We start from the raw sequence: 12,512 nt of genomic DNA on the forward strand, positions 1-12,512 counted from the left end.
CTACTGCCAATCATTAGCGGACTGGAGTTCCACTGTGGCGACCCCTAACTGGGCAAAGCCGAAAGAAACAAAGAAACATATGTTGTACTTACACAACTTGTTGACATTTTAAGTTTCATAGGTAGTTAAAGACTAGCAGTCCAAGAGATTATTAAAAGTCAATCCCATATTCACAGTTGCCTCTAAGCACTACTATCTGGTTAAGTGACTTGTTCAAGATCGCACAGTATTTTTTTCTTTTGCTGATCAGGTTTTCCTTTTCGGGGGTGGGGGATGAGCAGTGTCACAAACCTATGCATATTATTGTGAAATGTTAGTAAAGTTATTCAGGTGCTGGTGAAGACTGGTTGTGGGGCTTATGATTCTGAATGAAGAGAAATGGTTTGTTCATATGGCAAAGAGGCTGAGGGAGTCAAGACCTGTATCATCTGTTTATAAGTTGACTAGCTTATTTTTTTCCTATACAAATTGTGATTTTTTTTTTTTGAGATGTTAAGTATGTTATTTTTATTTCTGTGCATCTTTGCCTGGGATGTTAGTTTTCTTTTTCTTCCACAGTACAGACAAGTGGACCTTTGCTCAAGTCTAATTTGTTAATAATTTGTTAAGAAGTTCTCAAATGAGAGAGCTGTGTCTGTGTGTGTGTGTGTGTGTGTGTGTGTGTGTGTGTGTGTGTGTGTGTGTGTGTGTGTGTGTGTGTGTGTGTGTGTGTGTGTGTGTAAAACATAATATGTGCATTTGTCACAAAGTTTTCAGATTAGTTGTAAAATTAACTGGGTGATGTACATGGGCCGATGTGTAATTGTGTAGCCTTTTAAAGAGGCAAGACTTGTAAGTTTAGAGTCTCTGAACTTTTCTGCAGTGTTCACTGGCATATAGAAAAGCAGTGCTTTTTGTCTATTCATCCATCCATTCATCTGTTCTGTCACATCTAGCTGCCACCATCCATAGAGTTTCCTAAAGAGGTATGGAAAGGGAATACCAAAATGCACACAACTATTTCTCACCTTCATCTGTGTTGACAAAATTTGTAGATTAAGATCAACTAAGATGTGCTTTTCTGGATTCTTGGATCGCAAGGAAAAGATGTGGATTGTTAACACATAAGTAATGTGCATTTCTGATTCAATTACCTATAGAGGTTGATCTTTTTGTTCTCTCATTGCAATAAAATGAGGATAGCCACTAGATGCCAGTTCATTTTAAGTAATGCATATGTCAGTAGTATGTATTTTGCTCATATGTTCTTAGGAGTTTCATCTGTTTGTACATTTAATAATTTGTTAAAGTACATATTGTAATGATTTTTAGGATTCATTTGTATTTTATTTCATTGTATAGTGTTTAAGTGCTTATCGAATTTAGACCAGTCACACTATTAAATGTTAGAAGTCTTGCAAATCAGTTTTCAACCATTTTGGAGATAAGTCTGTTTGTGGCCCAGAGGATGAGACATCTTGATAATCAACATTAGACAAGGAAACAGTTGCACTCCCTACTGGAGCATTCAGCTTGCTGTAAAAGCACTTCATGTGAGTTAGAGGTTAGCAGGTGTTCAGGTGATGGAAGGGAGGACTAAATCAGCAGTGAATTCTGTGAGTATGTGGGTGTTTGATAATGGTGCCAAGACCCAGAGATCTCTGCAGTTTTATATAGTGGGATTGGCAGCCTGTCCTATACAAAACCAAAACTCCTAAATGTACAGTTAACGAATATTTAAAAAAAAGCCATGTATGAGAGACAGCTCAGGATGGAACATCCACAAATGAACATGTTACAAAGGACACTGTGGAAAATATAGACCAAGTACCCATATGCCTGTAAGTGACTGGAGGAATGGGGTGTAGTCATCCTGCCTTAACTGCTGGATATATGTATCAGAAGACACCGAGCACGTCTCCTGCATCAGCACATTTTAACCTAGCCTTTGATGTTTGTTCTCATTTTCTTGTCAACCATTCGGTGTCTTCCCTGAGATACTGCACTTTCTTTGAACCATGTAAATCCATTCCCTGTTGGGGCTATTATCCACATGACTGTAGCCAGTGCAGCTCAACAACTATCCAAAGTACAGGCGTGTTTGCCACTAATGGTCTTATTCTGTGCACTTCTAAAGTGTCCCAGATATTACATTTGGGGTAAAGTATGTTGCTGCTTTATAACTAAGGCTTTTGGCTAAAGTACCCACTAGCATTCATCCTCTTCAGCCCCTTTCTGCCCTATCCTCAGTAGTATTCCAGAAGTCTTAAAAAAAGTCTAATTGACCTAACTTAAGACAAAAGTTTCTGAGATGCGAATAAGCACAATAAATACGGTATGATCTAGGCCCCATTTCTCAAGCCTTTGATGATGGGCTTCTGGTGTTGATATGAGTAATTTTTAATCCGTACAGTTTTTTCACAAGAATAAGACTGCATGCATCTGCAGAGCCCAGGTTAGATTCCACATCTTTGGTCAACTGTACCATTAACTATGTCTACAAATATGAAGACAGTAACTGGCATGCTGGAAAAAAAACAGTACAACGTAGGAGCTTGCTCATCTTTGTGTTTTACATGTCTGTACACTTTGCAGGAAGTCTGGTTGTTATGGGAGAAGAGGTAAAAAGGATATGTGAGCTTGCCTTTTATATCCAGTCATTGGGGATAGTGTTGTGAGATGGTACTCAGAGGCCTTGCTTCCACCTGTACATATACAGGACAAAAAACTATCAGGTTGTGAAGTTTCTAGAAATGATGCCCTTAGGGTTTCACTTGCCGTGATGGAGTCTGTTTCACAGATTAGCTGTTGAAACTTTACCTTTTTTAGTTTTTACTCACTGAGAACCCTGTACTAATGCATCAATAACCTTTAGGGCACACACTTGCATAATCTTTGAGTCAACAGACCTAGGAGTCAGCTTGCATCTGCATTCAGTAGGTTAGGTGAATAATAAAAAATCATCTCTTATGACTCAAAAGTTAACTGTTTTGCAACTATGTTTAAAGCTGTGGTTAAAATTTTTGACTAAAGATTTCCTTTTCTATTCTTTTTCTTTTATAATTTTTACAGTGTTGCCCTAATGAACCATAGTTGTTTCCCAAACATAATTGTAACTTACAGAGGAACCACAGCAGATGTCCGTGCTACTCAAGAAATCCATCCTGGAGAAGAGGTAAATAAACTTTAGGAATAGCAGAGCGGTATAGTCATGGTATGCAGCCAACAGTATTTCTGCTTATCAAAGTTAGTTATTTGCTGGTACACTGAGCACATTTCAATGGCAGCTGTAGTGTTTACTTAAAAAAAAAATCTATGGAGGCTTGAAAAAAACTCCACATGCAAGTTTGCTTTGTGAAAATTGTTTTAGATGTTAGTTTGTGGTCTGTGTTTTTTGTGTAAATTCTTGAGTGTTATATTGTCCAATATATTGATGTTGAGAAAGAAAGCAGCATGGTTTTGTCAAAATTATTAAGATGCCTTTCTCCATCACGCCTAACGTATGTGTCTTTCTAAAGTGACAGATGTTAGGTAACTAACTGCCTGATGAAGTAAAATGGCTTGAAGCTGTTCACAGCTTAGCAGTGGTGGGAATGTTGTAAAAACATCCACAGGATGATAGTTGAAACAAATTCTTGTTGTTTGCTAGTGTCAGTAACAGAGTGAATGCTGTTAAGGAACTATTTGGAAATGTTTCATGTTTTCATGTAATATTGCAATAGATTTTTTTTGTGGGAGTGGCACCAAATAACTGAAAATAAGTATGTTTGCGCGAGGAATATATGTGTGGGCAGAAAGAGGAACATTCATTGGGCACAGGAGATCTTGCTTGCTCATCTTATGCATGACCCCTAATACCTCCCCAGTGGATGACCCCTCATTTGGTGAGGGAGAGACTGTCAAACTAAAGTCCACTCTGGACCACCCTGTAGTACCCATCCTTACTGTTGTGTAGTAATAAGGCCTTTCCATGCATCATTTCCTCTATGGAATCTGTCTTCACATTTGCTATCTATTCAGCCTGGAAACTTACAGGTTTTGCTTCCACTGCCCCCAAAAGTGCTGATGCCTTGTACAAGCCTGAAACAGAATGGAGTTAAATTACACACAAGCATCCTCAAGTTCTTTTATAAGCACCATAAAGCAGATTCCTAAGTGATCTGTTTGTTCACTGTAGGTCCCAGAGACCACAACACCTTTCCTCCTTACAGTCTTAGAAGGATTGGATGCTTTGGACAGGATTGGTAAGACTGTGTTCTCTTCAATGTTAGGGATTCAGTCCCTTTCCTGTCTGTTTCACCTCTCCAGGTTATAGTCATCCTGAGTATACGTGGAACTAGAGAAGCTGACCGACATCCTTCAGTCTGGTACCAGAGAGAATTTGGTCAAGACCCTTACTAGACTGTAATTCTGATTGTGCCGTTGCTGTGACTAGGGCAACAGGTTCAGGGATATATTATTTATCGATGGCACAGCTTAGGATTTTCTCACTTAAGGATGAGCTCAGGCTGTCAATTCTGAATACTTCTTTCTGGGTAATTTCTTGTTTGATCAGGCCTGTCAGAGCTTTAAGGACCTTTAAAAGAGTAAACAAGTATTGACTCTGTGGCGAGTGTTCTTACTAGCCTTGGGTCCTTTCCCTATCTCTTAGTTATCCTTTTATGTTTTTCTTCCTTTAAGAAGAGACCCTTAGTGGAATGAGGCAGGTCCCCTAAGAGTCCGACCTGGTTCTTTCCATTGACCCTTCTGTCCTAATCCTTGATGTGGCCACCCTACCAGCTCAGCATTTGCAGTCCTCACTGTCTAACACGGCTCATTGAAAGTTTGGTTTCTGAGTTTCACATGACTTGGTAACCACCAGCAAGGACCGCATGGTTGTTATGTCTTAAAGCTATGCCCACCCGAGAAGGAGTTCCATTCAGGGACCAGGCCATTTCTGTACACCACATCTGTTCTCCACAAAGACTTACACTGACTGTGTAAAATACTGCAGCTGTTCAGCAAAAAGCAGTGCAAGCTCCAAACACGACTTCCAGTAACCTAGACGAAGCTTAAGACAACTGTACACAGACCTGGTCAAAATAAATGAAACGCTGATGGAGTATATCAACTCAACCAACAAAAGGCTGGAAAAAATGGAAGAAGCTTTAAACAGATATTCAGATGAGGTGATGAAACCAGAACAATCAGAGGTCAAAACGAAGAAAAGGCTGGCTGACTGAGACTGCTGAAGAAGAGATGTGTCAAAGGATAGTGGCATTAATCAGAGCACATAGAGAAAACCTGAGATTTTTATCTGTGCCAGAGAAACTGAAAGGAACAGACTGTAATGATTTTGTGAATGCATAAATAAGCAAGTGGACTGATATTCCACAGCAGGAGTTGTTAATTGAAAGGGCACGTCTTGTGTATGCTTCAAACCTGGCTGTGAGGAAGCAACCTAGATGTTCAATAGTAAATTTGCAGTTCTACTAGCAGAAGTTGATTCTGGCAAAACTGTAGCAGAAGGACAAAGTACTAAAAGTGGGAGACAGGAGAATGTTTATGGAGATTGATTACTCATTGTACACCAGGCAGAAGAGGAGTAAATTTATTCCACCATTCAAAGGACATTGACAAGCAGGTGTGAGCTTCAAACTGCTGTACCCAGCTATCTTCAAAATATTCTTCCCTGGAGGGACAAAATAATTTTTTGATGAAGTGTGTATAAGGAGAAAATACAGAAGTTTGTCCAACAATCTGCTTTTTGTTCTTCTGTTAATAAAGACCACAGAGAAGACTGTGCCAGTGAAACCTTTTTCCAGTGTTTCAACAGAAAATGCCAGAGAGAAGGACGGGAGTGCGAGAGTTGACTAGAAGACCTAAGAGTGCACTAGAAATGAAGCAGAGACAGGATTTGGGAGATGGAGATGAACAGGAATAAAACCAGCAACTTGGAAATTGACAAATGTGGGATTACAAAGCAGTAATTATATTTGTGAAATATGACAGAACAAGAAAATCTGGAAATATTGGACTTTTTGTACTTTGTTGGACTTGTGGATCAGTCTAAAGTATATGCCTTAATTCACGTCAGTAATGTTTGGAAAAATACTTGAGAGAGGAAGAGGAGGGATAGGAGGGAGAAAGTTAACTGTTAAAAAAAGCTATTTTTTTTTCTTAATAGTACTATTTTTATAGTATGCCGCGGTGGTACGGCGATAGCATTGTTACCTCACAGCAAGAGGTTCTCCCGTTCGATTCTCGGCTGGGCCTGGGAGTGCCTTCTGTGTGGAGTCTGCATGTCCTCCCCGCGGTTGGGTAGCATCCGAAAGACATGCGTGCATAAATGGGCGTACCTTCGTTGAAGGTTGGGCATCGAGCTGGCACCTCGGCGTTTCGTAAAAATCTACTGCCAATCATTAGCGGACCAGAGTTCTGCTGTGGCGACCCCTTACCGGAAAATGCTGAAAGACAAACAAGTACTATTTTTATAGTATATGAATTTATTCACATGGTATAAAGTAAAGTTTTCTCAGTTACTTTTAAATGTAATTGAGATACTATTGTAAACAGGTACAGCTGTTTTTTTTCTTCCTTCCTTCTCAATCTTCTTGTTCAATTTTAAGAAATGTAGGCACTGCTATGTGCAAAAAAATGTTAAAAGAGCATGACAAAGAAAAATTAATGTCTTTTCTCATTTTTGCATGGATGAATGACTGGATTAAAGTCCTTAGCTTGATCTAGTAATATGTTTTAAGAGAAAGCAAGTAAATGAAAAAGAATATTGAATAGTATAAGCCTTTTTCTAGCAAATAAATGTATGCTTAGTAGCAATTCTGTATCTGGTCCTCATGTCTCCATGGAGACAATCTGATAAAGAGAAATTGGCTAGAAAAAAAGCAATATTGGTTAGGAGATAGAAATAAAAAGAGAGAGTGGCTAGGAGATAATGCTGTATGAAAGAATTTAGGTGTGTTCCCAGCTGGGAGAGCTATAAAGATAAGACAAAACCATGCAACATTTAATAGAAGCACCGGCTGACCATGCATCTTAGCGTGGATAACCTTTCTTTTAGGTTAACGCAAGTGTGTAAGTGTGGCTTTTAGTTTGGGACATTTGCTTCTCTTAGGTGGGTGAAACTTCAGTATTTGAAGATGTATATAATTGTGTGTGTTAGTATTAAGTTAATAGGTTTTAGGGGGTTTTGGGGGTTTTTCTTTTTTTTTGAGGGCTTTCAATAAAGCAGAAAAATTTTGTAAGATGTGACATGGGCTGAAATGGATATGACAAGAAACAACTTTATAAAAGTTCAACCTGCCAAACAGTGAATGCATGCAACACAAAAGCTGGAGCTAGACATTTAACAAAAAAGCTGTTGTACAAAATAGATGGGAATAATAACTTTTTAATACAGTGATACTTTCTGTAATGTCTTTAAATGTAAATGGTCTTACAGATAAATACAAGATAAAAACAAAAAAGAAAGAGTAGAGAACTACATTAAAAATGTTGAGTACAAATAGCTATGCTACAGGAGATGCACTTAAAAAACAACTGAATGTGTGAATTTGATAAAGAAAGGTTTTAATGATGGTTATTCAGTGGAATGCCTGAGGCAAAGAAAAAGGGGCATACTTATATTAAGGTGCTCCAGTAGTGATAGAAGATGGCAACAAATATAGTAATTGTAGATTTGTAGTACTAAGGGGCTACTGGAAAGGGAGAAGGATTACATTGGCATGCATTTATATTCCAGCTAAAACTGCTATAATGATGCTTAAGACAAGTTAGGGAGAAATAATCAACTTCCGTCAAGGAATATTACTTGTAGATGGAGACTGAAATAAAATGTGATTTGCAGCAGTGGAGATGTGTATGGGGTGCTTAAAAGAGAAAGTATAACAAAGGAGGGTAGATTTTTGAACAAATTTAAGAAAATATTTAGCATGGTAGATGTGAATTCAGTACTAGGAGTTTGGAGTGAATTTACATATTTCTCAAGATGCAAAAATTGAGCTAGGCTAGACAGAATGTACATTTCACAAGAACATGTGCATTTAATTTAAGGTGTTTTGATACACACCTAATAACCATTTCAGATCATGTGCCAATAATTAAAAACGCAGGATAATGAAATAAAAATGAGACACCGTCTCTTTCCCACCTATCTGTTAAAAAGAGAGGAATTTAAAGAATGGGTAATGGAAATTACTCAGGAGCTATTACAGAATATAGAAATTTCTTCTAAAAATATAGCTAGGGAGTGGATTAAAATTAAAGTGGAGTTTAAAAATAGTGTGGAAGTAAAAAAAAAAAAAAGGGGGGGGAACCATGGTTAAGCAGTAGCAAGAATTATTTAGAGGTACTGACCATATTAAAGTATTGAACAATATGGGGAATCTCACAGAACAAGAAGAGGTGCAACTGGGGAATGCTAAACCAAAAATAAGGGATTACCTTGATTAATATGCATGGGATTAGAAAGATTGCTGTTAATCAACTATATATATATATATATATATATATATATATATATATATATATATACTGTAGAACACAACAACTTTTAAATTAGTGACTTGGGCAACAGAAAGTAGAAAGGGCTGTTGCCAGGCTTTATAACATAACAAGAAAGGTAACAAGAGGTTTGTAGAGGTATTAGAAATATTTTTCGAAAATTCTATGAAAGTTTGTATAAAGCAGAGAAATGTGGAAATTAAGAAAAGATGCAAATGGAAATGCTTATGGAATAATTAAATATGCCAGGATTAGAGGTAGATGAGACTCAATTACTAACATTTAGGATGGGAGGATATGAGATAAAAATGGTGAAGTATAACAATCTACAGGGAGGTCCCCAGGAATGGATGGTACTCCTGTGGAAGTGTGGAAGCTCGGAGGGAAAAACTGATAAAGATCTGGAAGGTTTTGTTTAACAGTGTTTTAAGAGGAGGAGAAGTACCAACATCCTAGAAGAAAGTGGTGGTAGCTGTAATACTTAGAGGTAGAAATCCATCCAATCCAGCTTCGTACAGGTTAATTTCAATACTAAACCAGGATAATTTAAGTGTTTATGCATGTAATGGCTAAAAGAATGGCAAAAGTGATGCCAAAATTGGTAGATATGGATCAGTGTGGCTTTGTGGAGGGGAGTCAAACATTTGGCAACATTAACAGAACACTGATCCAGAGAGAAGCAGAATGTAAGAAAATACCACTGTTGTGGGTCTTGATGCAGAGAAAGCATTTGACAAAGTAAGCTGGGACTTTGAGCAGGGCAATGGAAGCATTTGCATTCCCTGGAAAAATTATAAGGTTGATTAGGAGAATGTATGAGGGATTGGAGACGAACATTAAAGTGCATGGGGTCCTCTGTGATAAATTCTGCTTGAGCAGAGGAACCAGACAGGGTGTCCTCTTTCTCCTTTGTTGTTTGCATTATGTTTAGAGCTATTGGCAAAGAAAATAAGGGATTGAGAAAATTCAAGGATATAATTGGTATGGTAGTCAAGAAAAGCTGGCTGTATTTGCAGATGATATTATTTTATAACTGACAAAATCAGAAAAGGACATTACAGTGTTGTGGAACATTTTTGACAATTTCATATCCTTTTCGGGATACATAATTAATGAAGGTAAAACAAAGGCAATATCAGTAAATTATATACCCACACACAAACTGTTTCAGTAATATCCATATTTTTGGGGACATGGTAAAATGAAATATTAGGAGGATGGATTAAAAATGATTTCAATGTGGTAGCTAAAGATATGTGGGAAGAGACTAAACAAAAGATAATAGAAAAACAGAGAAACTGGAAGCTCTGTTATTTTAGATATGAATAGTAAGAAACAAGCAGTTAAAATGTTTTTACTCCCTTTATTCTTATACACAAGTCAGGCATATTGTTATCAACCAGATGGGAAGTTGTGGATAGCAATTAATAAAGAGCTGAATGTTTTTTTATCTGGGTGGGAAAAGACGGCAAGAGCCAAGTGGGATAAGCTGATTCTTCCAATAGAACAAGACTGATTGGGATTACCTGAGTTGAATGGGTATTTGAGCTACACAGTTAAGATTGCTATATGTGGAACAAGCAGAAACCCATAATTCAAAGTGGAAGGGGGTGATGATGAAACAGGGGGAAGGTCAAGAAACAAGGAGAGACTGGAGTTTTGTATTCAGATCTTTAAGCAGAATAACAATAATCATACAGAATATTATATTCAGGAAGTATTCTAAGAACTAAGTTAAAACGGAAATGGAGAAAGATTCTGCTGATATGGATGTCTGTGCTTAGGAATACAGACTGTATGCAAGAGGGAGCTGGAATTTATTGGAGAAAACTGGCAAAGGAACCAAGGTACTGGGAGCAAATAACTAGACAGGGAAAGGATGGGAAGACCCCATGAATTTATTTGGACTGCAGTTTAGAGATTGCCTGCCCTATAAAGGACTGATAACCGAGTATAGACAAGAGAAAGAAATAGGGGGTCCTAAATGAAAGACCAGCATTGACAGAGTTTTTAGCAGAATGTAGAACAGAAACTGCTGTTAAAAAAAGGAATAATTAGTAGAGCATATAAAATATTGCATGATAACTATAAGAATCAATTAGAGCAGGTTAGAAAGGATTGGGAAGAGAGCTAGGATAAGCAAGTCACAAAGAAACAATGGGGCATGTGTCTGTCTCCCAAATATGCAACAAAATGTAGAAGATTTATGATTTTTGCTTGGAAATTTGTACACAGATTTTTTTATACCCCAAGTAGACTCCAGAGAAATTTTCCTCTGGTAGAAGGCAAATGTTGGAGGTTTGATGGGGAAGAAAGACTTAATTGGGAACATATTTTCTGGGTGTATAATGAGCTGGCAGACTTTAAAGATTCCTTGCAGACTATTCTGTCAGAGATACTGAGTGAGCAAATTGGTGCAACTAGGGAAATTATTTTTTTGAGTTATGGTACAGAATCCAAAATGCCTAGACATGCAGTAAGGCCTTGCTGAGTCATTATGGTGGCTGCCAAAAAAGCAGTTATTAGAAAATGGAAATCAAAGTCTAAACCAGCTATACTAGAAGTAGTGGATATAGTAACAGAGATAAAACAACTGGAAATGGGATCTTTAAAAAGGGGTAGGACTCAATTATATAGGAAAAATGGGAATTGTGGGAACAATACATACACGAAAGAATGAGGTTTAAAAGAAGGGAGGACTCGAATGAGCTATGCAATGCTTGGCAATGATTGGGATGATTATAAGTGATGTGTAGTTTTTGCAACTACAATTATTTCTTAATGGTTTGTGATTTAAAATACTTGCAGCTGGGATTGTGTCAGTGTGGTTTGTTTTCATTCATGAAAATGTATGCTTGCCTATGTCAAAAGTGGTAATCTAATAAAGATGTTTCTTGTTTAATTAAAAGAAAATATTAGCCAGAATGTATGTTGGGATCATGCCCTCTATAATTCTCATGATTCCTCTTGTCAGGTTGCACATGAGAAGGATTCAGTGGTTTCTAAGAAACACACAGACTCAACATTGCATCCTTTGGAATTTCAGATTCCAATCTTGTGCTTTGTAAAAAGGGAACTGCACTGATGGAGTCAACAAGTACAAGTAAATACAGGTATCCCCTTTTCTCCTCTACCTTCAAATCAGTTTATAACTACACATGCCTCATTTTGCTGATTTTTTTTTTTACTGTATTTGTCTGCACTTTAAGTAACTATTACATAGCATAGACTAGATTCATATCTGCTGAATCTAGACAGTATCGTTACACTTGAGCACTATTCCAACCACCTTACATTAGGAGGGCCCTGCCTGCACCGTTGTGGCAGAAGTGTGGAGTCTGAGCCTTATCTGAGTTGGAAATTACTGGAGGGAAGCTTATTTTGTGCTTTCCCATTGGTAGTTTAGCTTAAAAGTGTTTAATTTCACCTGTATGTAAGCCTCACATTTGCACGTAGCTGCGCAACGCTCAGTGGGGTTTAGCAGTGTCCTGTATAGATGCAAATGTCTTGAAAGACATCTTTCTCCTAGACATCTGCTAGTTAACCGTCCCAAGCTTCCCATCATCATTGTGGAAAACTCAGTTACACACTGAGAAGCATTGCCATAGTTTTCACCCCTAGCATTCAATAAAATAAACCCCATTGTTAATCCTAGAGCAAAATCTGGTCAAACAAGCACACTCCTAATAGTAGTTACAGTAAAAACATATCATAATGGACAAGTCAGTTTCCAGCCATTTCTCCAGCCAGTATGATTGACATAGGCATCCTGAGACAGTGTAGTAATTGCCTCAAGTGTACTGACAGCCACTTACTCCTAAAATAAACAAATACAGTATGTGAGAGATGTAATGACATTATGAATTTGGAATCGGTTCTCTCTCATAACAACAAACCAGGCATCAGACAGGTTGTCAGCACATACACATCACCTCTCGCACAAAACAATGTCACAACACATAAACCCACATACACGGAGGTATTCGGTAGAAGCCTACCAAAAGATCAAAGTCCTCCCAAGCACAAACCACTTG

The 12,512-nt window shown here is 37.8% G+C and overlaps 1 protein-coding gene across 1 annotated transcript in view; it reads left to right on the forward strand.

Moving 5' to 3' along the window:
* Positions 1-12,512, forward strand: part of SMYD2 (SET and MYND domain containing 2) — a 762,982-nt gene that overhangs the window by 467,635 nt on the left and 282,835 nt on the right. The window contains exon 7 of the mRNA XM_044061287.1: positions 3,052-3,154. Within this exon, the coding sequence (XP_043917222.1) occupies positions 3,052-3,154 (103 nt within the window). The remainder of the gene's footprint in view (positions 1-3,051; positions 3,155-12,512) is intronic.

This window comes from Protopterus annectens, chromosome 1.part0, assembly GCF_019279795.1.
Source record: "Protopterus annectens isolate FY-2018-M chromosome 1.part0, PAN1.0, whole genome shotgun sequence".
NCBI classification, from domain to species: Eukaryota; Metazoa; Chordata; order Ceratodontiformes; family Protopteridae; genus Protopterus; species Protopterus annectens.